Source organism: Pyrgilauda ruficollis, unplaced genomic scaffold (assembly GCF_017590135.1).
Source record: "Pyrgilauda ruficollis isolate IOZ18807 unplaced genomic scaffold, ASM1759013v1 scaffold24, whole genome shotgun sequence".
In the NCBI taxonomy this organism is placed as follows: domain Eukaryota; kingdom Metazoa; phylum Chordata; class Aves; order Passeriformes; family Passeridae; genus Pyrgilauda; species Pyrgilauda ruficollis.
The window spans coordinates 4807432-4834623 of NW_024523648.1; the positions used below are offsets into that span (position 1 = coordinate 4807432).

At 35.7% G+C, this 27192-nt stretch overlaps 1 protein-coding gene across 7 annotated transcripts in view; it reads left to right on the forward strand.

The window, feature by feature from the left end:
• LAMA2 (laminin subunit alpha 2) overlaps window positions 1–27192 on the forward strand; it is a 334884-nt gene that overhangs the window by 82718 nt on the left and 224974 nt on the right. For 6 of the 7 annotated variants that reach the window (XM_041469664.1, XM_041469666.1, XM_041469665.1 and 3 more), the window contains exons 3-4: window positions 2396–2508; window positions 16001–16243. In XM_041469664.1, coding sequence (XP_041325598.1) covers window positions 2396–2508; window positions 16001–16243 — 356 coding nt within the window. The remainder of the gene's footprint in view (window positions 1–2395; window positions 2509–16000; window positions 16244–27192) is intronic. The other variant, XM_041469668.1, reaches the window with a different exon arrangement.

Here is a 27192-nt window from a genome sequence, read left to right on the forward strand (position 1 = left end):
ATTCCGACTGGCAGAGAGACTGTGCAAAAGACTTTACAGATGGGAATTTAGAGACATATGCACATTACCCACAGTTTTTTCCTATATGAAGCTTGCTTATTTCAAAAATCAAAGCTAAACCAGAGATATTGCTATGTCTTGTCTATGATGTCAGGCAGTGTACACTAAAATATGTGTATACACACAGACATGTATGTGTGTATGTAAAAAAAAACCCATCTGAATGATTTATATCTATGTTTCCCCTTGTTCCTACTCTCTTCTAAACTTGAATCAGTCCAGCTTCATAATATCTGGTCTTTCGTGACAATCATATCTCATTTTAAGGTCTTCAAATGTTCATTTGGCAAAGAGAAGTGCCTTGTTTAAACAGAGATGGCTTGTTAATAGGAGAACCATGTAATATAACCAGACTTTAAATCATCCCCCTGGAATGTGTGAGTCTGGAGTGCCTCCCCTTAATTACTGTAGTAGGAAAGGAGCACAAATTCCCTGGTTAATCACACGTGAGTCCAAATTAAAGTGCACAGTTTGACAGGCTCACTCTCTAAGTTCTCCCTCTTGCCATCCGTCAGGAAGATTGGTTCTTGAATTGTATTTGCCATCCAGTCCTTTTTACAAATATTGTATTTTCCTCCTTGTCTTTTAAATAAGCTAAATATGCCAGCAGTTAATCAATTTTCAAATTAATTATGATTAAACTTTCATAATGGTGATTACAGTTAATTGTTGATTCATCTCCCAATCCTCCTTCTGATGATTTACCTTTTTATCAATTTGATCTGGAGATCAAATTGATAGATCAAAACTTCCAATTAGATAACTTCTGTCACAATCACTGAAAAGTCCTGAATTTGATTTGCAGCTGATTTTTGCTGCCACTCGTTTAAAGCCAAAATTTGAAAAAATGATCAGAGCTGTGGGAACTGACAGCGTGTAAAGCATGGGAACTGCTGTGTTTTTCTTTTCAATATAAAGCTACCTATAGCTTTATCAGTTGTAGTACCAGAATTCTAACTTGAAAATGTTGCTGCCCACTCATATAATTGAATAATATTTAAATGAAATTTTTGGCATTTTCAATATTGAGCATTTATGCCTTCACCCACTCCCACAAAGCCCTTTAATTGTATCCTTAAATATGTTCAGGCATTCTGGCTTCATTAATGAGCTAGGACTCCTGTCCTCCACAGGTGGTTGATATAGCAAAAAAGCAGAGATACAAAGACTATCAATCTGGCTGGTTGATTTAACTAATAATTAAAATAATAAGTAAATTAATCAGTTCATAGAGTAATTATATTTGCAATTCTAGGTCCAGTTAGTAATGAATCATATTCCAGTTTTATACCAAGGAAACCTGAGAGTTTAGAAAGTCATTCTTAATAAGAGGGGTAGAGTTTTCTCCTAATTCATGTTCTTGCAGACAGAACTTTCATAGAAGAAACTTACCATATATGAATTTCCTTTGGGTTATTTTCCTCATCATGTACAGGCTTGCTCTGGAAAATTAGAGACTTCAAAACATAGATCCTTGTACCTTTTAAAATTTTGATTTTGTTATTCTCCATTTTGTACAGGAAACAAACACAAAAACAATATTCTGGAAATGTTGAGTGTGATTTTTCTCAGTCTAAATAACATTAAAGTACTAAGTAAGCAAACTTGGATAATGTAGAAGATCCTGAAATTCAGGAAAAATTCAATTCTGTAAATAAATTTGTATCCCTCTTATTTAGGATTTATTTGGGATAATGCAGCAGAGTAAATATAGACATGAAAAATAATGCATCTTGGACTTTGATATGGATTATAACCAGACAAACCTTTATATGCGTGTGAGTCAGAAAATTTTCCAGTTGAGGAATATATTCTGTAATGATTCCTGAATCATTTCCTCTGTAATGATTCGTGAGTTATTTCCTGAATTATTTCCAGGTGTGCTTAGAAATGTCTTAGAAATGCCACTATTGCCAGTATTACTTTAATCTCTGCTTTTCTTGCACACCATATCTCAGATTTCTGATTTGTTGTTTCTGTTGCAACATTCCATGACTTTGCAGTACTTGAAACTTTGGAAGAGTGCAGGAAGTGTTTACTTGATTTAAATGCCTGCATTTTCTGTAGCATAAGGAGGACCTTCTGCAATTAGATGTTCTGAATGACCTTGTGATCATAACCAAAATGAAACAACTAATATTAGATCATTATTCCAGTAATAATAAGCATGACTGGTGGCTCAAGAGTACAAGAAAAATTAATTTATTCCTTTTTCTTTTTGAAGTTCTGCCTTATTAGTTCTGTAATTGCCTTAAAATCTAGATTTCAGGTCTAAAAATAATTAAATCTTCGAACAGTTTTGAAATTTATTTATATGTTTCTGCTGTTCTAACAGAACGACACCCGATAGCAAATGCAATTGATGGCAAGAACACTTGGTGGCAAAGCCCTAGTATCCAGAATGGAATTGAGTATCATTATGTGACCATTACATTGGACCTCCAACAGGTAGACTTCTATTTGTTTGTTTCTGGGCTAGCTTTCTCTCATGATAGATCACCAGGATTATCTCAATTTTTGCTTTATGTTACGTTCCTATATGAAGACATGACCAATTTCTCCTATAATTTTCTGTTGTTTATATGGATATGACTGACCCATTCATTGTAACATAATGTGCCAAATTTTAAAAAAAGTTATTTCATATATATTTTTAGGAAGTCATGCAGTTTTAAGTACCTTTCATCTATGAAACTGAAGTACTTAACAGGGTAGGGATTTTTATACATGGAGGAGCCTTTGAATCCTGGAAGTATTACTAGCATTCTGGCTTTGGAGCCCTCATTGCTAATGGCAGAAACAATCCTACATCTGCTTTTTTGGCCTTATATATGCAAAAGCATTGTGCATTTCTCTTTCAAACAGGAGAGGTAAAACTTTTATAGAAGTTTGAGTGTAGGATCCTGTGTGTTAAAGAGGCTTGTTGGGTTTTTGACATGTCTTTTAAGTTTTCAGAGTTATTTTCTGGTTTGCTTTTACAGCAAGGAATTGTGCCTCTTGTTGGTTGTGATCTGTTAATATGCAAATAGCTCTTGGGCATTATAAGTAAATTCCCATCCTTGTTTTCCATCACCCTAGAAATTTTAGTTGTGTGGTTGTTTAGGTAAGGTTTAAAGCCCTTTTAAACTAGGGCTTTACAAATCCTGTTTTTCCCCCTGCTATTTCATTATCTAGATTATCATAAGAAATTAGAAAATTTATGAATTTCTGAAAGTTTTAAGTTTTCTTATGTATTAAAAGTTAGTAACTAAAGGGTCAGTGAGAATACTGGAGAAAATGTTTGGTTTGTTCTAATGTCTTTAAAAGGCTTCTCCATGTGCCAGTTGACAGCGGTCTGAGAATGCTGCACTGTGTGTGGCGTGGGTTTGGGGGTTTTTTGTTACTATTTTTTTAAAATGAGACAAGGATCAAGTCTGACCCTGTTTCTTTCCCATGTCCTATTACTAACTGTTCAGAGGAAACTTGGCAGTCCTTCTGCAGCTCTAAAGCTGATACCTTCTCTTAAGCCCATTCATTTGTTATTGGCTGGAATAGAAGCAGTGTTGAGTTTTCTGTGGATGTCAGAGAGGTGGGATAAGACCCAGTGTCACTAATGCTATCTGGCACACCCTTTATGAGCTGAGTAACCCATCTAGTTAGGAATGCATGCAATTTTACTCACCACCATACAGGAACAGAGCGAGTATTGTTCCCCAAAATGTACTAAAAAATCTTCTGCGATTTGCATGGCTTTTGGACTGCTCAGTAAGGAATAAGTGTTGTTTGTGTCTTGAGAAGTATTAGGAGTTTTTGTTTGCTTATCCAGGAATTTCATAGTCAGAGCATTATAGACTATTAAAGTAACTGGAGGAATATTAAATTTCTCTTTCAGGTTTTGTTTTGTGTAGGAGTCACTGTGAATGGTGAAGGTCACCAGATATCTCTGGGATCTCACTTAAAAGAAATTCCATTCTTTACCTTTGGCTTTTAGGAGATTCAGTAATTGCTATGTTTGTGTTGATGAATTCTTGCTTTAAGTATAAAAATACTTAACTTCCTTTTGTGCGATAGAAATAACAAATGACAAATCCACAAGTAATGGACTGAAAATTGCAGGAATGCATTAGTTCTTATGTTATTACTAGTAATTATGATAGTACATGGAATGCTTTTAGCAATCCCAATTTCATGAAAAAATCAGAAAAATAATTACAATTTCCTCATTTATATACTGCTTGGCCTTTTTGGGCAGCGACTTTTTTTTCTTTTTTTTTTTCTTTGTTGTGCTGGGAAGTCATATAAAAATAATGTATACTGTTTAGCAATAGCTAATAAACTAGAGGAAGTAACATTTACTTAATGTTAGAACAAGCCGAAATATTATCAGTCCTGTTGGGAAAAATGTAGTATTTTTTCTTGTTTTCTCTCAATACTTGCAAAGAGGTTTTATCTATACTGGAGGCTAGGTTTCTAATTCATTGAAGTATACTTGAAATTTTTACTCCATATATTTTTAAAATATGAGTTGAAACTGGAACCATTTGGTTCTGAGCATCTTTGATAATTTGCTCTTAACCCTTCACGTTTCCACTCTTTAGACATTGTAACAAGTCTCATCTATATCACAAGAAAATTATGGAACTCCATTCATGCCTGTAAATGTGACATTATTTTTTACAGTGCTTTTCATCCAGAAAGTGCATAGGAGGTCAAAAACACAGATTTATTTGGGATTTTCACGCATGAATTTAAATGGAGGTTAGAGCGACAGGTTGAGCTACCTTGGTGGATCCAAGTTTGGAAGGGGTGGTTCACAGATGGGCTGGATGCCAAGAGAAGCTGTCTGCTGTTCTGCAGCTCCTAGTCCTGCTGGCTGGGGAGGGTCTGTCTGCTCTGCCTTGAGAGTGTTGGGTGATTCAAGTGGTACTTCAGGTCCCACGAGTGCAGCGTTCAGCAGGACTGAAAATAGGCCTTCTCTTCGAGGATTTCAGAGCAGGGAGCTGGCAAAACAGAAATGCTTAGACGTCCAGGGAGAACATGTTCCCTGTAGTTGTGGTATTTCTAAATCCTCAGTTGGTCTTAATTTCACAGTTATGTGGAAGATTAGTAGAGTATCTTTAAAGAAAATTGGCAAATTCACAGGAAAACCAGTTGGCATTTTGAGGTGAAGTGATCAGCCCATCTGTTTCTGATTTCTACACACATCAGGACACTTTTTTTAACAAATTCTCAACTACTCTAGGGAACAAGGACATTGGCAATATCCTTGATACTGCTCAGATACTTGTGCCAGGAGCATATTTATGTGGATTTAGATGTTTTTGCTGTGCACTTCATATTTTTTAAATTATGCTGGAATATTTCATGTGAATTGTACATGTGCAGAATGCAGGTGGACCCAGAGTTAATATTCTGGCAGAAATTTCTGGATTTAATAACTATGTCTTAATTGCTTGAGACTGTGGAGGATCAGTTCAATGTCCAGATGATACTTTCCAGGAATACATATCTGAAGAAAGTACTCTCTACAGAGCCTTGTAAGCTGCAAGAGCAAGAATAACTGATTAAGCTATGTAGCTGTTTCTCTCTAAAACACTTGTACTTCATCAGCTGTAAGTTCCCTAAGCTCTGACAGCATCCAGCTCTTTCCCCTTCTTTTTTCATCCTCTCCCCTACCCTTCTTCTGTAGGAAGGGAAGAAGGAGTCTTAAAAATCTTATTCTGGCTCTGTGTGGATAGAAATCACTGCAGTCACCATCCCTTCCAAAGGCAGTCGCACAACACTTATTATAGGAATGATGTCATACAGCAAACTGGTGGTAGAGACCCATAAATTAACTAAATCTACATCCCTGCTTATTTCTTTTTTTTTCTTAAAGAAGAAATAACCAGGCGTTTGAGTCTTGACCATTTCAAAGTTGTTGCATGATTTTTGGATTCTGGAACAATCTCCCTGTTATCTGGTTTCAAATTACTAGTGGAATCCATTGTTTGGGTGTTTACACAGTTGAACCCCATAATAAGGTCCAGTTCACCTAATCCTTTAAGAATTGACTAAAGGTAATCTTACAGACGTAGTGAAATAAGAGGTAAATCGGATGATATTTGACAGCCTTGATTCTTTTAATACAAAACTGTAGGTTTTTATTTTAACTTATGACAGTTGACCAGACAGTGGCTAAGGAATCAAAGCGTGTTGAGAAACAAACCCATATCAAAATAGCCTTTATACATTAGCTGCATAGTTGTATAGGAATAAGCATGTCACTGGGCAATATTTGGTTTAATGTTATATTTTCTCTTCTCTGGAATATCAAATACATTTTCCACTGGGGAAAAAAAATATTACAGCTAGCTTTCTGTTGTATACTTTCTGATATCAAATATCAGAACAGCTAAAGGAATGAAGAGGAAGTTAACTATACTGTTTAGTCTTGGGATATAAGAACTGATTTAGTAAAATGAAGTGCCATTTGGTATTTAAGTGTTAAATTTCTATATATGTGAAACATTTTGTTCAGGTGTTCAATTAATATTTTCCTTATCTCTTTTACCTTCTAATAACTGTGGGCTTAAGATGCTTTCAAAACTGCTTTTGTAAAGGTAAGGCTTATAGCTTCTCTTCATTCCTAAACCAGAAAGTAGTTTGACAGAAATGAAGTTTAGTCCAAACTTGGAGTTTTCTCCAACAGATAGTCAGTTTTATTCATCCTCAAAAATGTTTATCTAAAGAGAAAAAAGTGGAAAAACTGAAAGTCTGTTGAGACAATCACGCTGCAATTCCCTGATTGCCCCTCTTCCCCTCCCTGCTGAAAGGGAGATGTTTCTGTACTTCTTGTTCTGGCACTAGCATTTGTGTTGCCATGCAGGAAACCAGATGTACCTTGGTACTGAAAACTATGTCTTGTTTTGTTTTTTGGGGTATGGTTTCTGCCAGATCAGTTTTCTGATTTGGCTTGCTTGTGTGAGATTTTGTTGCCAGCTTGGGGGAGGGGGCAGCCAACATTCCATGTTGGCTTCAACACTATGAAACCTCAAAGAGTACGGTACTGATCTGTGAGCTACAGTCCAAGCCTGAAACATAGAGCATATCCTCAATATTTGTTTTTACTGCTTCTTGCTCATGAATCATTCTGTTTTGTAGTTATGTAGACATTTGAGAATTCAGAAAACAAATTCTCTCAAAACTAAGCCAGTTTTCTGGCTCAGTTATACCTAAGCGGTAAAGGAACTGTTGAAGTGACAACCCAAAAGAGATACAACTAAAACCATGAAAATGACTGTTGAATCAGTTAAAAAAAGGAAAAGTAATTAGGTGTTCTGTTTTAATAAAGTCCACAGCCAACTTTTGTTACAATACGACACGAAATGAACGGCATGCATACACTGAGATGTCCAAGGTACAAAAGGGGTAGTTTATTTCTCTGCCTCGATATGTATGGAATTCCAAAAGTGACCCTGGATTGGAGGACGAAATTGCCACCTCCAACGGCACTGGTCAAACCAACAGTCTATAAATTCTCTCCTCCTCCAGAAAGGAATGCAAAACAATCATTATTTACATGAAAAGTGCATGAGAAACTCCATTACAAAAGTGTAAACATAAGAAGGCTTAGAAGAACTTAGAAGAACAGGGTGACAAACTTTTAGACAGGTATGTTAGTTGCAATACTCATTAATTTCTTATTTATTTTTTTCATTACCTTCATAGGCTTGAATCTTAACATTTTAGTGAATCCTTTATGTTCTTTAGATTTACAGTTTGCTGGTAATCAACTAAATAGATATCGATAGGGTGAAAAAAGAAGTAATTTACCTTTCTGATATTCTTTTAAATTATTATTACTTTTTAATTATTTTACATTATTGATTAGTATATAATTTTTAAATCTTTTAAAAGTAAGACTTTTGGACTTGAAGTGAGCTTATAATGAAAACATTTGAAAAACTCAAAAAGAAAAACAAGAAAAAAATGCATATAAATATACCGGTAAGGATAGCAAACATACCTAGAAAAGATTATTGATCATGAAAACAAACAGAACGTTAGTAAATATTTTGACATTACAGTAAACATTTTTAAGAACTACCTGTTTTATTTACTATTAGCAAATTTACTTTAGATTATGTATCTTTCCACCTTGATTTCTGTTTGCAGGAAGGAGAGAATATGTGCACACTAATAAGTAACAGATTTTACCCAGGGGTCCTTTCTTGTCTCAGAATAAAGTTTTCCCCACTGATGTCACTCAGACAAAAGCCTAAGGAAAATAAAATGTCTTTTTCCCCAGTTAAAGACTGAGACTGCACTTTTATGCGAGCCATAATTCCTGAAGAGGCTGCTGCTCTTTTATGTGTTCTAAAAAACAAATGTTAGTGAAGATGCTCAAGCTGACTTTCCCATAGCATTAAAAAAGAGAAAGTTTTTCATGAGTCATTCAATAGTACATGGAGGCAATTGTCTCAAATGCATTCTGAAATGCTAAGAACCCATCATTGTATTGAAAGACAAATTGTAATACCCACCAAACAAAGTGCTGTAAGCTGGGTTGAAGAGTTGTATTAACAATAAATATCCACAGGTTTATTTTGCCCATTTTTTTATGCTCACCGCTAAATCAGACCATAAATTTATTGCTTTTTGCTCAGACAGAAAGATTTCTAAGTGAGCAAATCCTTTCAGCTTCAGTTCACAATACACAGTAACAAAGATTTTGAACAGTGTTGAGAATCTATACATTTTCTTTTTGAGGTTACATGCCTTATATTTTCCCTGGATGTTTGTAATACATATACACTCCACTTTGCTAATTTTGGCTTTAAGGAAGAGAGCTATTTTCCTTTGAATCCAGTGACACATACATTCTGACATGAATATGAGGTTGTGTTCTGATTTTGTGCTGTTAGCTGTCTTGGTTCTAAAGAAAATTGTGCAGCCTGGGAGAATGGTGATGAGATAAGTGAGGGGTCCCTAGGATTCTCAGTCTTGAGCAGATTTTGTTATTGATATTGAAGAAATATATTGTCTTAAAATAGTTTATGATGAATAAGAGGCTTACTTGAAAAAATAAGTCTTGCAGCTGATGATGGTTATGAAATAGTGCTTCTGTTGTGATAGGCACATTAAAATGTACAGATTTGGTATGAGTAAGTGAGAGCTCGTGAGAGGACACTGCATGGAAACATCGCTGAAGGAAATAAGAACACTTCACTCTGAGTAATCTCAGTGCTCATAGACCTAAGCTGAGCATCAGTTCATGGATCTAGAAAATTTTTAAAGAAGGATTATTTTTTTTGTTTTGGTGTTTTAAGTACCAAAAGAGAGGAACAACAGCACAACTGTCCTCCCCTCTTGTGTAGGTTTTAAGAAGAAGAGTTTGGATATTGGCATTTCCATCAATTCCCCTTTTCTCAAAATAGTCTTTCTCCATGGAAAGAAGTGATAAACTTTAGAAAATAAAGAGAAATTGCTTTCTGCTATTATTTGAAAGTATTGTGAAAAGAGATTATTAGCTTCAGCCCTCTATTCTGGTACACACCAGGCTAATGATGAGCAGCAAAAACAGTCAGGAGAAAGCAGCTCTTCTTTTTGAGGCCTTAGAAATGGCTGAACAGTTGATAATGGAGAAAATCAACTGAAAAAATTACAAAGAAAAAAGTTGACATTGACAGAAATGTATAGGTTCTGTCTCCTACCATTTGGTTTATTATGTCTCAGATATTCAGCAGCTGGACAACTTGAGTCCTTTACAGTTTGACATTGTATAAAATGCATTCTTTCGATAGACTTTGCTTTCTTCTTTTTATTTTTTTTTAATTGACATCTTATAACATGAACAAAAGTTGAGAAGTATTAGTACAATGTGTTTTTTGTCACAGAGAAGAAAGTGTTCTTAAAAGAACTTGTGCCTCTCCAGCAGTTACATGCATGGAAGGGAGAAAGCTGAGCTTATTCTAAGTTCAGGTATTTTTATAGTTTTTTTTTAAATTAATATTCTGCGGGCATTAATTGAATGGGACTGAGCAGTGTACAAAAGTGAATTTTTGCCTAACTAGAAAAGATTAATTTGTAACTAGTTTGGAGGCAGCCACCTTAGAGCTTTTCAAGACTGGCTATGATAAATCTTTCTGTTTTTCCCATGAAGTGCTGTGGACATCTTAATTGCATGACATTTGTAGCTGCAACATTTTACATGTTAATTGTCATTACAATTTTTTCTGGACCGATGATGCCCTGTTAAAATTCCTTTCAACACTGGAAAAAAATCTATATTGGAATGAAGTGTGTGTTTCTTTCAGCCCAAATTCCTCATCTGGTAGCAGAATTTCAGTTGGAAGCAGCTGAGAGGTACAGGAGCAACATTGTTATTAAAGGCAAACTGCAGCATGGTGGGAGGTGTTCAGCTCTCTAAGCTGATATTAGTGAAATCCTGCTCAGTATATTTTTTTTCCACCCATGACAACACTTTCAGTTACAGAAGTTCTAACTGTGAGCAGAATATTTGAAATCATGGCCACTGTCTCTAAGGACAGTGATAAAAAAAATACGTGCTAGATGGCCATTTGAGGAATCTGGAAAGCCATTCAGTTTCTAAAGAAGCCTTTTTCTCTGTCTGAGTTGGATGTGAGACTAAAATGAGAAGATTAGTTGTTCTTAAATAGCCAGTTATATAAAAATTCTTGCATCAAAACTGTCTACTCTCTTTCATACATAATAAACCCAAACAATAATCCATAACAGTATCTGTGAATTGAAATATTACTGACCTCATAAATTGGCCTCTGAGAGCACAAGGAACTGTTTCACAAAACTTACACAATCTCTTCAATTCACGACTAGTTGAATTTGGTCTGTTTTATGTCTTAAACCTTTAGGAGAGGCCAATCCAAAATGAGAAACAGTGAAAATGTGGTATTTAAGATGCATGATGTGCTGCATATATAACAATTGTTTCTATATGTGAGTATCAAGATAGAAGTTAATGATTGAGGAGCACTTTTACATTGAAAATCTGTCTGTAATTTCTGATTCTTGGTCACCTGTGGTATTAGAAGTTCAGACCTATGTGTGTTTTCACATTCAGACTGTAGCAAGGCAGAGCTCATACTCCTGAGAGAGTGAAACACACACATGGCTGCACAGAGAAACATAAATAGACCACAGTGCCCTGTCAGCACCCACATGAACACAAGCACAGCACAGCCTGCTTCACCCTCTTCTTCCTCTCCAGCTGATCAGGATTAATGGGCGTATGCATCTATGGATGCAACCAAGGCATCCAGTGCTTTGGTAGCTAACCTTGGATAATCTTTTGAAGATCTTGGAGATTTACAGCCCCACTCCAGTTGCTGGTATTTAGATCTCTTCTGTTTGCTGAGCTTGAAGTTAAATCTTATTCACACATACCCACTAAAAAGAGCGAGCACACCCAAAGAAGATATTTAGAAACAGGATTTAGTGAGAAAATAGGATAGACTTCAGTGATTGAGGTCAGGATTAACATGCTGATCAGCCAGCTAGTTGTAGTCAACTGGTTCCTTTCCTCTCCTTTTCCCTCTATCTTACACTTGCTCCTTCTTGATCCACCTTGATCCCTCCCTTCTCTACCTCTATTCCTCTATTCCTTTCCCTAAACGGTTCCATTGTAAGTCTCATCCATTTATTCAATCCCCTTAACACATCCCATAATGAATTCTGCATAGACTTTCCCCAGCTTCTCTTAATGAGGGGGACGCCCCTGTAGCTAATAACCCCCTTTAACCTCAGGGTGTTTTGAGGCAGCCTCAAATCCTCTGGGTGGATTTCACACTGGGACAAGGGGTGTCTGCAGTATCTACCCCTATCAGCACTTTTAAATAACTGCCTAAATAAATCTGTGTCATGGTAAAGGTCATAAGGTGTGACAGTATTTATACCAGCCTGTAAGGAAACTAGTCCTTGCTTAAGTCCTGACACTGAACTGCAATAATAATCAGCAACATAACTACAGTAAACAAGTAGATACAGAGTTTACACCAGATTGTTGATGGAAGCCTCCATTAGGGCAAATAAATTTTTCTGTTGAGAAAATGAAAGGGAAATACTTCTGCAGAATTGTGTGGTACCATTTTTTTTTCTCTGCTGATATTCTGATTTACATGAACATTTTCTAACTGAAGGATTTATTTTTTAAATAGAAGCGCAAGTGGGAGTCGGACACAATGAGATTTCCTGCTTCAGTAGTTAACCCTATATAGATTAATGATTCACTTCAGCTCTATCTGAATAATATTAGTATAGCAAATTATCCTTTATAGTAGGATGCACTTTTCTGTGTCTTATGAGGCATTCACAAGAAGGTACAGTGCTATAACTTATGGAAGCATTCCTACAATATGTGCTTCATAGTTCTCACTGCTGAGACAATTACCAGTGAAAATGAGACCCAAGACTCATTTTGTTTCTCATCTTGAGGATTATGTTGCCTATAATTTGGGAAAGGTTTAAAGGAGTATTTAGACTGTTTCCCTCCCACTCCCATAATTGTACTGCTATGGTCACATGAGTAGGAACAAGTAGAAAAAAGCACCAGCTGTGCTTTGGCAGCTGTGTTAATGATCTTATGCATGCTACCAGGCAGCTTGGTATTGCTCCATTTTCCCATTTGTATAAGCAAACTTGGGTGTATAGGTTGCATTCTATTGCTCTTGTACAAATCCAGATGTGCTCGAAGATGGTGCAGTTACTCTGTCAATTGACATGTGTCAGTTTATTGATGCTATCTGAAAAAGTGAAACAACCTGCTCCATGGATTGCCCCCCCCACCCCGTGAGTAGAAGCTCGGTGTTACAATGTACTAGGAAGGCTGGCTTCAGAAACTGAACCATGTCACTTTTTTTTGATTGTGGAAACAAATGCAACAAAAATCAATGATACATTAGACTTTATTAGTTTTCTCATGCCAGTAAGAAAACTTGCTGGTTTTGTATTTGGTAAAAAACTCATTGAGAAGGACAGTTTTCCAGCTGATTGGAAAGTCAGCATTGCTTCCATTACATTGATTTGCTTGGTGAATAATCATACAGCTGCTATTAATTTGAGTATTTTTGTTGTCGTTGCCAGGTTGCTGAGTAAGTGCAGTAAAGCATGGCATGCAACATGATTGCTCCCTGCCTCACAGCATTGTGGTGAGCTGGTAGTGCCTGGTGTAGCTGACTGAGCTGGGGCAACAATCTTGTGTCATGCTAAAGCTTTAGCTGTCCCCCAAAAGAAAGGTATTTTTAAGAAGCATGGATTAACATCCTGTGCTGTCTTCAGCCTAGCCTTAGAAAGATCATGAATAATATAAATCAGGCCATGTTTTTGATGCATGATGCTTTTGGTACATCTTCCTTTGTCTGCAGTTAGCATTAACAGTTCACCAATTTTTAAAAATACTGGTAGTTCCAGCTCTGTTTCTCTGTCCAGGAAGTTAGTGGGTTGCAGATAGCTCAGTGCTGTGACAAAAGGAACTCTTAGAGGCTGGGACAGTAGTAGCCTGAATCAGGTTGAAAACTGTAGCTGAATAATAGTTACAACCACCAGCTCTTTATGTGTATTCTTTTATTTACATTAAGTAGTTTTCTTTCTTGTCAGGTTTAGATTAAGAGAAATTACATCCATTCCACTGTGATGTGCAATATGCTGTTTACTCTCCACTGCTTATTTTTTGTGTTTTTTTTGCAGTTTCATTTACAGAGCATGCTAAAAATAATGAAAGCCAAAGGTGTATATTAAATATCAGTCAAGCAGTGCACTATCTGAAGGCAAGAAACAAGACTTAAAACACATTCTCAGGAAAATTGCAGGAAATGTTATTGGAAGAGGGATTCAATTTGAAAAATCACTGTAGAAAGTTTCACTCTCCCACACAGCCTAGTATTTCGAAGCAAGCAAACAGAAAAAAGACTTCCTGTTGATTATACCTCTTGGCCCCTCAGAGTCAGTGCATCCAAGATGTTTGCAGAGCTAAATGTTTTTTTGGCTGTATTTAACAATGAATCTTTCATTGTTAAATACAGCCAAAAAAAATTTTGCAAATTTTAGGACTTCCAAAAAAGAAACTATATATACACACACCTGGGGTTATGAATTTATTGTGAGATATGTCCTAAACCACAGATCTTCCATGCTAGAAGCCATAGCAATGTGTTTAACCTCAGTTGTTACCCATTCAACGTATAAGGAACAGTCTTGTTCTGAGAACTTGAGGTAAATTGCTTATGTAAAATAAAAAAAAAAAAAGGATTTAAAAGTACTCTGGAATGAAATCTCTGTTCTGTATTTCTTACATTTCTAAGAGCTTAACTGGGGGCGGCGAGCAGTTTGGAGAGATTTGTTAATGTTTTGCTTGGTTTATTGTGAAGAGTATTAGTGACACTGATCCAGGATAGTTAAAACTATAATTGTTTGTGGCCACAAGGGAATATGGCTGTAAATGAGTTTGAGAGAGGAAAGGGGATTTCTGAAAGGGGGCAAGTGATTGTATGATTCCTGTTGGAACAATGGAATGAAACATAGGTTTTTTCATTCTCAGGAGTGTTTATTTAATGCTATTGAAAAAAGATATTGAGACAGTCATCCAAGAACTACATACATCCATGTTCTTCAGACAGAAGCAAACACAGCCTCACTCACTTCTTATTCTGCTGAAAAACTTTGGTTGCTAGTAGTTTATTTTCCTGACTGAAGTGACTGTGAGTCTTACCACATTTTCAGCATCTGCACAGAAGGCAGGAATGATAATTGGAGATAAAAATTTTCTTTGTCTCCATCATAAAGTGTTCGGGAATACTCTGCCACTTAACACATTTTGTATTTTACAGTAATACTGGTGGATAGTAAACACCAATTCAAATCTTACTGTTTCTTTCATTGTTTACTGTTGGATATTCTTTCGGTAACTTTACTGATCATCTAAGCATTCATAAGAGATTTTGTGTGGACTAAGTCTGAATCTTGCAGCTTCTTTACAGTGACTGTCCAATACAAAAAGGTTTAAGTATTAAATCAACACTGCCATGATACCCTCTGGCATCATCATGTGCAGACTCACAGCACTGCGTCTTAAAAATAGTAGCTTTTTATGAGTTCTGCTTTTCTAATAGAAATAGCTGCTTCTTTTCTTTGGCTTCAGTTCTATCTCTGTAGCATATGGCTGTTAGTAGGTTAAAAACCAAACCAAACCAGACCTGCATCACTAATGTGTGTCATTCTGCAATTGCAAATGTATTTATGGTTTGCATTCCAGCAACGTGTACACAGAAATAAACCTTGATAAATCAATTGAATAGGCAGGTAAAATAGACTATAATGAGTATTGATTATCTGCTTGCATTCTGTTTATAGTGATATTTGATGTGTCTCTGTCCTGTAAAGCTTATTCATGGTCACAGTGCTGAGTTGGGTGAATGTTTTATAGAATGATTGAAACAAGATTATTTTATAGAATGATTTCAGCATGATGTGATTATCTTTCAATAGCTTAAAAATGTGTTTTTCTTTAACAGAGATAGAGTTGTAATAGTTCGGCAACTCTTAAACATTGTGGAAAGTGTATGTCTATAAATACAAATAAAGAAACAATGCCATTCTTACAAATTGAAAATACTTGAAAACAAACTTTGCAAACATTTGGCTGAAATGGCAGTTTAGCAATTACCTACTAAGCTATGTGAAACTTTGTAGAGTGCTTTGTAATTCTATTTTCAAAGTCTCTATTGGCCTAATGCATTTAATTTTTTTTCCCACAAATGTCAGTGGAGAATTTGTTTCTGTAGTTTTAAGTTTCCATGTAATCCAAGGCCGTATTGCATTTCTAGGGGAAAGAAGACCAGTCAAGCATTAGCGTATTTACTGTACTTGTTTTGGCAGCTGTGAAGAAATTGGAATGAGTTTTTCATTGTGTATTTAGTTGTATTTTAACAATTCTTGTATTTTTCAGGTTTTCCAGATCGCGTATGTTATTGTGAAAGCAGCTAACTCCCCTCGTCCTGGGAACTGGATACTGGAGCGCTCGCTGGACGGTGTGGACTATCAGCCGTGGCAGTACTATGCCATCACAGACAGCGAGTGCCTGACACGCTACAACATTCATCCCCGGCCTGGAACCCCGTCCTACATAAAAGATGATGAAGTCATATGCACTTCTTATTATTCCAAAATCCACCCTCTGGAAAATGGAGAGGTAAGATCAGATTGTGTTCCATATGTAACGCAGCAGAAAAAAAACCCCTTTGGTTAATTGGCTAATCTGCCTTCAATAGACAGAGTGTTTTGGTACAATTGAAAAATGTGGAGAGAACCTATTTGCAAATTTTAAAAGGTCTTCTTACATGGTCCTGTATAAATGCACACAAGGTTCACTCTAATAAGAACATTCTACTAGGTAAGCCAAGAAGTAAAAGAGTTTATCAGGTAGGCACTTAGTACTTTCAGACAACTTTATGTGATTGAAATATGTTCCCATGTCACTTGTGAACAAAGGGGAAAATACTTGGAAAAATCACAGACTGAGTGAAGTCATAAGATACTTTTCTTTTAGATGCATTTTTAGTCCCTGTGTATAGGCCAGGATGTCAAATGATAATGATTTTAGCCAGAATTTAATTTAATGCCTTCAGAGATGACCCTCTGCCCCTGTTTATGCCTATTTCTTCTTCTTTCAGAGATCTCTACTATTTTACTCTAAGTCCAGGCACATGAATCATGGACCAGTCATTTGTTCTAATTGAGGGTGTGGAAAAGATGTGGTGGACTTGAGAATGAGAATCTGTAGGTGAATGATCAAGGCAAATGTAACACCTGTAGCTGTGAAAATGCAGCCTTTTCAGTCACTTAAAATGATGAGAGGGACAGCCATGTGTAACACATTCCAACTGCATTCATTTTTCCAACACTTGGTCTGCAAATGAAATTTTAGCCTCAATATTTATCCCTCTGTTATTTTTTTCTGTTCCACTTTTTAATTATTTATTTTCATATAAATAAATACAAAATTACTTTCTTCTATTCCCCTAAACACAAAGCAATGTTCTCATGCAAAATTGTTAATACAGTTGTTTTTGAGTCCTGGATATAGATATGTATATAGTTTGTTTCTGTTCTCAGAAAATTTCCAGTGCCAGTTGCAAAAATTTTGAAAATCAGCTTTCAGTGAAAATATCCTGTAGATACACTTTAGAAAGATATAACCTTGAATCTAAGAGAGTCTCAGATTATCAAGAGTTATCAGATGGGAAATAATTTTCAGTTCTAGGAAAAATTGCAAGTATTTTGTATTTGAAGTTATGCTTGTATCATTAGTGCTGTATCATTTGCATGGGTATTTGTTCTTATAAAATCTAGCAGGAGCAGATAAAGTGATATTAAAAGAAATAGTGCATATACATGTGCTGTATTTTTAAACTGATTCTAACTGGGTGCTTTTTGAGGGGCAAACAGAACATGAGTTAGCAATTTATCACTTGCAAAGAGATTTTATACTGTTTCTTTGGGAGAACATGTCTGGACAGAAAATATAATGCAAAAGTAATTATTCCAGTAATTAATTTAATTCACATTGTTCCATTTATTTGGTTATCCAGTTCTCTCACAGGCGATGAGATAGATTGATTCCAGCAGTCTGCTGTCTTCTTGGTTAAACCAGTGAGTCTCTGTGTTCTTCACTGGCTTAGCTAAACAGCAAAGAACTTTATTCAGCACACTGGTATATGTCCATGACTGAAACATTGGCTTAAAGCCTGCTGAATTGAGTTCAACGTAATTCTGATCTTAAGTGTGCAATTAACAATTTTTAACCAGGTCTGATGTCCTCTATCCTTAGTAAATTGCCTACATCTGGTATGTGGTTTCTTTGAAGACAAAGATGACCTTGAAGGGAAGAATGTATCTGTATGTAATGTATTCTATTCCACTTGGCAAATGGGAGTTGTTAGATACAGGCATACTCATGAAAGGCATGGGATAAACCCTAAGTTAATCTTACCTCCTGTAGGTAGTTATTAATCTGAGATGTGGCTCTGATAGAGAGAGAACAGCTTGAAATGGAAAGCCTAAGTATTAACCTTTATAGTGATTGGAAGAGTGAAGTATTATTCCACTTGAACTAATTATCTTACATTTTTAACAATACTCTTTTCATAAGTAAACCACAAGTTTCAGCTGTCTGAGTAGCTAAAGGCTGCATTATGAAGTAGCATTTACAGAGAATTAACCCAGGTTAATTCATTTTCATATTTTGTAAAATACATAACATGAAAAATATAATTTCTACCAATATCATATTTACTTGCTGTTGTGTTGCTGGTGGTATTTGGCTCCTGGTCTTTCAGTGGAACTACATCTGCATATAATTTATGTTCATTCCAGGAGAATAATTATGTTATGTGAATCAGATATTATAGTCATCTTGTAAGACCGATAGGGTTATGAAATGTCAATAAAGTACCTTGCTTCAACCCCCATGAGTTGCTTAGGCACACCATTCTGGTGTACACCCAGGAAACCTGATGAAGTACACAAGGAACATGCTTGGCAAGCCAGTGCCAATGTCAAATATACATCTACAATACTGTCTGAAGTTAAAAGTTGTCTGTCATCTTAGAAAAATCAGAAAATATTCTCCTTATGTATGCTTTCAATGAACATTTTAGTCAATGACTTGATTCATTAGGATATTTCCAGAAATGTTCATTCTAAGCCAAATATTTTTTGTCTTTTAGTACTATTCCTATTTGCACCAGTAATATTGTCATGGCCAGTCACAGAATTAGAACCAACAGCCAGAACAACAAAGCCAACAAAGCAACAACAAATAAACAAAAAACCCCATGTGATTTGTCATCAGGTCTTTGTAACTAGCACAAGTTTAAGTCAAATGGGAACAAGCAATCTATAGGCCAGGGATTATTTACAAAAAGTAATTTTATTGAATGAGTTAATGGAAAATTGCATATTGACAACTTCCAAAAGAACAAAAGTAACAAACTCTCAAAGAAATTTCTCTAAAAATGAAGACCTGAATGCAGAAAGATCCCTAGCATTCTGGTGTCCGTACTAAGCTATGAGTGATAGCTAGAAAAACAGTGTGTCTCTACATCGTACTGGCTAAGGTATACTGTTAGCAAAGCTGTTTCACAGCATCATGGAATGGGTAAGAATGGAGGGGAGCACAGTGGGTCGTCTGGTCCAAACTCTTTGTAGAAGCAGGGTCATCCTAGAGGACATGGCAAAGAATTGTGTTCAGAAAGTTTTTGAATATCTCCAGTAAGGTAGACTGCAACCTCTCTGGGCAATTTGTTCCAGTGCACAGTCACTGCACAGTAAAGAAATTCTTCCTTGTGTTTGGGTAGAATCTCCTGTGCATCAGTTTCTGCTTGTTGCCTCTAGTCCTGATGGTCAGCACCACTGAGAAGAGCCTGGCTCATCCTCTCACCAGCTCTATTTCAGATACTTACATACATGGATGAGGACCCCTCTGTGTCATCTCTTCTTGAGGCTGAACAGGCCCAACTCCTTCAGCTTATCCTCCTAAGAGAAATGCTTCAGTTCCCAAATAAATATAAGAGCTAAAGCTTCCCAAAACACTATTTCAAAACAAAATGTAATGTTCCTTTGTCTCCCTATGCCAGAAAAATACAGGGAAGTGATTAGTTCACTTAATGAGTTATTCATTACCTTTTACGGAACTGATGTTTCTTGCTTTAATAGTATTTTATAATATTTTTTACACTGAGTAAGAAAGACCCATTTATGTAAGGAATAATAGCTGGTGATGTGAGTCAGGTATATTCAGGTAAATAAGAATGCTTATTTTGTTTTCATCTTTACTTAAACACTGTATAAGAGTGTCATTTCTTTGTTTCTTTATTTCCTCAGACAATCATTAGTTTGAGAACTAAAAGTTAGTGGGTTACCATAGTGATTTTTACTTCATTCTGCTTACACAGGAGCCTCTGATGTTTGCACCATTTTATTGAAATATTTCTTCTTCTGCTAGACTGAAATTTGTTTCACAGCCTCTTTACCTTGATGGCTAGGTGAATGTAAGGCTCTGAACATTATCCTTCAATGTTGTAATTTTCTGTGAGATGCTGAAAGATTTCTCTTAGCAAATGCTTGCTTAAATTAGCACATGTAGGTTATTTGTATTTTGATACATTGGAATCTTCCCTCTTGCTTGCAGTTGTTTCAAAGCTGGAGCATCTGAAAACTTCAGGCGCAACAGATCATCACTATAACATGTTAGGAAAATGTATATCTTTTCATAGAAAAAGGACACATACTTTTGTATGAAGTAAAATTGGAGGTTACAGCTGGAAACAGCTTTCTTCAAACATACATGGATTTAGAGTGTTTTGTTTAGACTAGGAGAAAATAAATATTTAAGTTTTAAAAAATTGGGGTTTTTTTTCAGTATCAAGTGGTTCTTTGTGCAAGCAGATATTGAAAGTCACATGCAATGAAGACAGTGGAAGAAAAGCTTAATTAATCTGATAGGAAAGCACTTCATTTTACTAAGAAGGCAAAAACACCCTCCCCCCTCCTGCCTCACCCTTGCACCAATATTCTGGGAAATACTGAGTTTCTCTAAAATAAGGCTTTCTGAAAGTTTAAAAATTGAGAGTAAGGTGATTAATTTAATTCCCACATTTTAAAATCCTAATTGAAATACCTAATTGTCTCCCCGTCTGTCATCAAATAGGGTTATTCTGTCAAAGGGTTTTTTTTTTTTTCAATTATAATTATTTCTAGTGGTATGGGAGGTAAGTAAGCTTTAAAGGAAAAGAAATAATTCCCTCTTTGTGGGCAGAATCCGTTGTCAGAAGATGCTGCCTCAAAGGATATTTCTGTGGGTGAGTAGAGTTTGGGTTATACAGTGACAATGGAGAGATGAAGTCTCAGGATACAGTAAATATTTCCTTGTAGAGAGTAAGAGAAATAGTCACTGATTGTCCTCTGTGAGATGCCTTTCATATGTTATTTTCATTTGTTGAGAATGCTCTACCTTGGCATTTAAATACAGAAAAGTTGAAGAATGCAGGAAGCCCTGTATTTGAAGGGAAGTAATCTGATTGTAGAAATGAAAATGACACCTAATAGCAGTATACCAAGTGGACCAAATTTCCGAAACATTTTTCTGGATTCCCCATATCAAACACAGCCCTTGGTGTTGCTTGATTCTTTTCAGCAGGAAGCATTTGTGAAGCAATCAGTGTGACCAGGTGGATGGTAAAACAATATTGGTAATGATTATTGGTTTATTATTAAGGAGGTAATATAGTTGCACATCTGCTATGTTCCATTGCAAACTGTACCATGGCAGTACCACGTACGTGTAGTACATGAAGTAGTGTACATGAAATACCATGGTACTTCTGTGTTCAAAGGTGAAAATTGGAGACAAAAACTTTGGCAAAAGCTGTCTGTGTGAACAATGGAGTCAAAGGTTCTCTCAGTTCTGATGTCCTTCAACAGGAAAATTCTTTCTGTCTCCTCTATGTCTAAGGCTGAAGCAGGGGACTGACAGGGAGGAGAATTATGGTGGAATTAAGTAACCTATCTCCTTCATCTTCTGCAATAAGTCTTTCTGTCACTGCTATTACAGTGGTGAGAATGATACTGCAATGAAAGTGATGCTTCAGTTCTGCTCCTTTAAAGGCTTAATCTCATACCTTTCTTGTGATTGTAGCAATGTAACTGTAATGTAAAAAAAAAAATACTCTGTGGTAGTAAAGACAGGCCTTGTATAAGCATGTTCATTAGTCTTTATATTCTTCAGTCAAGTGGAAGTTCAAAGTGTGTACTTACCATGTAAAGAAGAAAAATAAACAGAAACAAGTGCCTTGACAGTATTTTTTTTTTTAATTTTGTTCACTTGTTGTCATAGCACTTGAATGCTTGTGCTGTGTCCCTTTTTAAATGCATGCCTCAGGTCCCTTGGAACCTCCCCCAGTGTCCCAGTACTTTGCTGAGCTTGCCTCAGGCCAGTGATACCATGAACACTGAACTCTAGTATTTCCCAATGTTTGCATGGTAGTTTTCTCCTCTTCATACCATAGTACTTGTCCTGTTTGGTGCAGTCTCAGTGGTTCAGAGAGAAGAAAAGGAAGAAAAAGAGACTTAGAAATGGACTTTAAAGTGTGTTCTTCTCATAGCTAAATTTAGACTGAGAATGTCAATGCTAAGAGGACAGAGTGTACGAATTTTGGAAGTACTCAAAATTGAAAAGTATTCAGTTGCAGACTAAAAATTTTATTTATTTTTTTCTTACTTATTAATGATACAGATGCTACACAGTTTCTAAAAAAATTGCTTAAGAGTTTGTGAATTACAGTGTTGATGCTGCCTTTATAGTTCCTATTTTTAGATTGAGCCTCTCAGCTCCTAACTTGTACTCAGTATCATGTCTTTATTGCAAAATAATTTTCTAAAGTCTGAACTCTTATTTCCCCTTGAGTAACAGTGATAGGTGTATTTTCAAATGCATAAGATGTAGAAAAGGCATCAATGGTAAAAAGTAATGCCAGTAATATCTTTGGCCATGCCCTCAATTGCAATCACCCTGGGCATTTCTCATGAGTATGCTAAATTTCCATATATTTGACTTGCATTTCTTTACACTTCAGTACAGTACTTGTGGTTATGGCATATGTTGTCTTGTACCTGTATTGTGTTGCTATATTTTCACTGGAGAAAAAAACCAAAAAGCACTATATAAAAAAAATTAGGTAACAGTCTATTATTAATGAATGAAACTGTTCAGAAATTTAAGTGGATTCTACTTGCAGCATCACAGTTTAGACAAAGACATTAGGCAGAGACTAATGAATGCAGTCTGACTCAGAATCCAAAATAGGGATCTGTGAACAGCTTTTTTCAGCTTGACGTCTGAAGAGGGAGAATAACAATAATTTTAAATAATTCTTTTTTTTTCCCAAACAATGAAAGGCAAATTTTTATTTTGATTGACATGAACTGTTCCATGTGATGCAAAATGACAACATTTTATTTGGTAATTTAATATTTTTTTTTCAATGCGAAGACAATGAAAACAAATGTCAAAAAGCTGTGAATGGAGGACATGTGACAGTCTTTTGCTTAGAATGCAAAAGAAAACTTCAGCAAATAGAGATCTTACCAGATGCAATCCTTGTATCCAAGATGTTCTGCTTTCCAGGATTTTAACATACTTTGAGTCAGGCTGTCTAGCTAGGTGGCACAGCTTAATTTTCTAAGAAATAATGAGTTCAGTTTTCTCTGGACTGAAATCCAAGTGTCCTGTCAGTTTAGGATCTTTCTCATCCTGCTTTTCCATCTTACAATGCACAGTTAGTTTTTTGTAGTGACTAGGAGTAGGGACAGCCAACAGGATCTGTGTGTAAATGGTGCTCGTTATTAAAGATCTTTCCAGTGAAGTCAACAGTAACCCTCGGATCAGGTCTGCCATGAAGGCTGCTAATCTCATTTTATTCTGTGTTGCATCACTTCAGAGGTTGAACAGTCCCTGCTTAACACTCTTGGATTACTAATACTCGCTACTGATTTTGGTTTACATTTTTTTTGTGTCCCCTCCCACCCTCACATTCTGGCTACAGCAGCTTCAGGAAGACTTTCTGCACAAGCCATTTTCTTGGATACCATTTTTTTGGGTACCTTTTTTTTGAATACTGTTTGTATATGATTGGTCTCAGTGAAATGACTGTGATAACTTTTACTTGTAAGTCTTCTTTTTCAAGTGCTTTGAAAGGATGTAGCAGCCTAGAAAGTTACTTGTGTCTACCAAGAAGTGATAGAATACTGATTTTCTTCCACAATTTTGGCACATAAGCTTTCAGCTGCTCCAAACATTCCAGTTAGAATAACTTCAAAAGAAATGGTTTACAAAAAGAAATAAAACAGATTAGAGGTTTGGACAAAGATTCGGGTGTACTTAATTTTGTTGCTTTTGGGATTTTGTCTTTTTAAAAAAATTTGGTTATTTGGCTTAGTACAACTAAACTTGAGTATCTGATCTGAGAAAAAAAAAAAAAAGACCTTTAACAATGACTGCCAAATAAATGGATGCGTCTTAAATATTCTGTTTACTCAATGGTATATTGCTTCACTAATGTAAAATTAGCATTTCCTGTTTTTCTAATAGATATGGAAAGATATGTGAATGGAAGAGACAAACATTTGACACATGTGCTCAGTATCATAGGAAAGTATTGAAAACATAGAATTTTAAATGATTTTGTTATGCACAATGAGAATTGTCTTTGAAATAATTTATTTAAAACTTCTACAACTAATTTTGCAAATTGATAGTTTAATACTTACATTATAGCAATATTCACTGCTATTTTTTGCCTAAGAAAAAGGAAACTTAAATAATATTTTCAAGTTGATAGTTCATACTGAACTTGAGTTTCTGATATTTAATACTATAGAAAAAAATTTATATGAAAATATGAAATGTACTTCTAAATTATGCTGCAAAGAGGAAACAATTGTGGAAAACTGAGTATAAGTATTACTGCAGTCTCCTATTAATGTGTAAACAAGAGACAGGATACTTACTGCTACATCTGTGTGGGCGAAGTTGGAATGAAGGTTTCTTTTGTGTAGTTAGCCCACTTTGCTATCTTGGCACATCTTCTCTCTCTGAGCAGAAACTGATTTTGTAATTTCTACCATTTCTTGAAAGAAAGGAAAACTGATTAATCATATGAATCATAAAAACATACTATACAGAGCAGCCTTTCAGTTTGAAGTCAAATTGATTAGAATATTTACATTTTTTATGTAGTATCCATTGTTAATTGGCCACAATGCTTACTGAAAAGAGAAGTGTTACGTGTCTTTATGTAGATCTGTAGCAGATTTTCCAAATTTTAAAAGGAGGATTTATGCCTGTAAATGTAGTTTATAATTCAACATACTCTTTCAGCATTCTAAAGGGAACTGGTATGCTTAAGTGTTGGTATTTACTTGAATGACCCAAATTTTTCTTGTTGGGATTGGTAGCCGAGTTTTGGATAGTAATAGATTTCATTCTGACAGCAAAACAAGAGTAGTGGGGGGTATTTGGTGAGGGGTATTTTGTCTTCTGTTTGATTAGAGGAACTGAAGATCCATTGTGAGTGGGGATTTTTTCTTTTTTTTTTTTCTTTTTTTTCTTTCTTTTTTTTTTTTTTTTTTTTTTTTTTTTTTGTTTGGTTCAGTTCTTTTTGTTTGTTTTTGTTTGCTTGGTTTTTTTTTTTTTTTAGTTTGTTGGTTGGTTTTTCTTTTTTTTTTTTTTTTTTAATTAGATATTGCCATGGAAAATTACTGGGCGAAAGAATAGCTTAACTGTCAAAAAATGATTTTTTTTTTTTTTTTAAGGATGAATTCATTAAAAGCCAGGTGGGCTATGTGAAAGAATAACTTTAATCACTAAAATCTCATTGAAGCAGGAAGATATGAATATATCAGCCTGGGGCCAAATGTAGGTATGCTTTCATGTCAGTGCAAAGGAGAAGAGAGAAGAGAAGAGAAGAGAAGAGAAGAGAAGAGAAGAGAAGAGAAGAGAAATCAAGCAGCATAGTTTACCTGGAATTTTCAGTTTAAATGGTAAATGTTACAGAAATTCAATAGAAAGAAAGTTAGTCAATTAAACACTGTGGACCAATGGATCCAAAAATTCAAATTACTCAAAAATCAAATTATTTGATTGAGGTCTGGAGTTAAGAACTTTTAAATGAAGAAAGCAGAGAGACAGTCTGGGTAAGTAGACTAAGTAGACAGACTGTCTCAGCAAACAACTCTCTGTCAAATAAAATTGGTATATCATGCCTGAGGAAGAGTAGGAAAAGTTAGGATTGCAGAACTTAGTCGAGGTGGTGAGAACGCGTAAGGAGGCTCTGAAGCAAAAAAAAAAGGCAAAAAACCCACTATAGTTAAAAATTAAACTATTCTTAGCTTTCCATAGGATGGCTCACTGTCACAAAGACTGATTTTTAAATCCCTTTGGAAGTTCTTTCAAGTAGCAATGTAATGGTACAACTAAGATTATGGGATGCAACTCAAAATGTTGTGAGAAGAGGCGCAAGGCAGGATGGCTCAAAATACTGTTATTTAAAGACTGTTCTGTAAAATGGCAATAATATTATCACTGTTTAATGTTAAGCAAATTTTGAAAGAGAATAAAAAACTATAAAGTAATCTTTGAGGGTAGAAATACATTTTTATATGTTCTATTTTTAAATATGCAGGAGGTTATGCATGCTATTTGCAAAAAAAGAATAGATTTTAGAGTATCCAAAAAGGTAGCAGCATAAAATACGTGAGTGTTAATAGGCATTAGAAACGGAAAGACATCATATCAAAGCAAGGAAAATAGGAATTTTGCAAATGAACATAAAATCTCGGTAAGGCAAAAGAAGAGTCAAGAACCAAACTACTGCCTTTTCCTACCAAAAAATGTCTGTGCAGGAGGCCTAAAAACTCCAAAGAGAAGTGTTTTCAAGCACATCAGAATAATAAAGCTGATAGCCAAGTGAGATACAAGAAGACTGCCAAGGACAGCAAATCCATAGCAGGTGGATTCTGTGGTTTGAGTTTCCTACGGAGGGACATAACAAAGTAGCCACATTAGAGCTTTTCTTTGTTTTAGAAGTTGGAGGATCTTCTGAAGGAAGAACAGATCCAAAAGAACAGTTTAAAGGCCATGACAGATTTGTTCCCCAACTTTTATTGCTGATCATGTTGTGGGGGATATCCCTGTCGGTTGGGGTGAGCTGTCCCAGCTGTGTCCCCGGCTGACCCCGTAAGCACCCCCATGCTCCTCACCAAGGGAGGCAGGGTGAGAAGCAGCTGGAATATCTCTGTGTTATCAATGCTGTTTTCGTCACAGATCTAAAGCACAGCCACACACAAGATACTGTGAAGAAAATCAACTCTGTCCCAGCAAAAAACAGCACAGTAGTTGGCTATATGAGTAATTTTATATAATGTATCATAACTGAAATCTGAAAAATCCGGGCATTTGAGGGTTTGACAAAACCCTGCCAAGTGTAGTTTTTTGTAATTCAAGTAAGCACTACTATTTTTGTAACTTTCCAACAATTAATCATGATGGGAGCAAAGAACAAAAAGCACATTTCATGCACATAA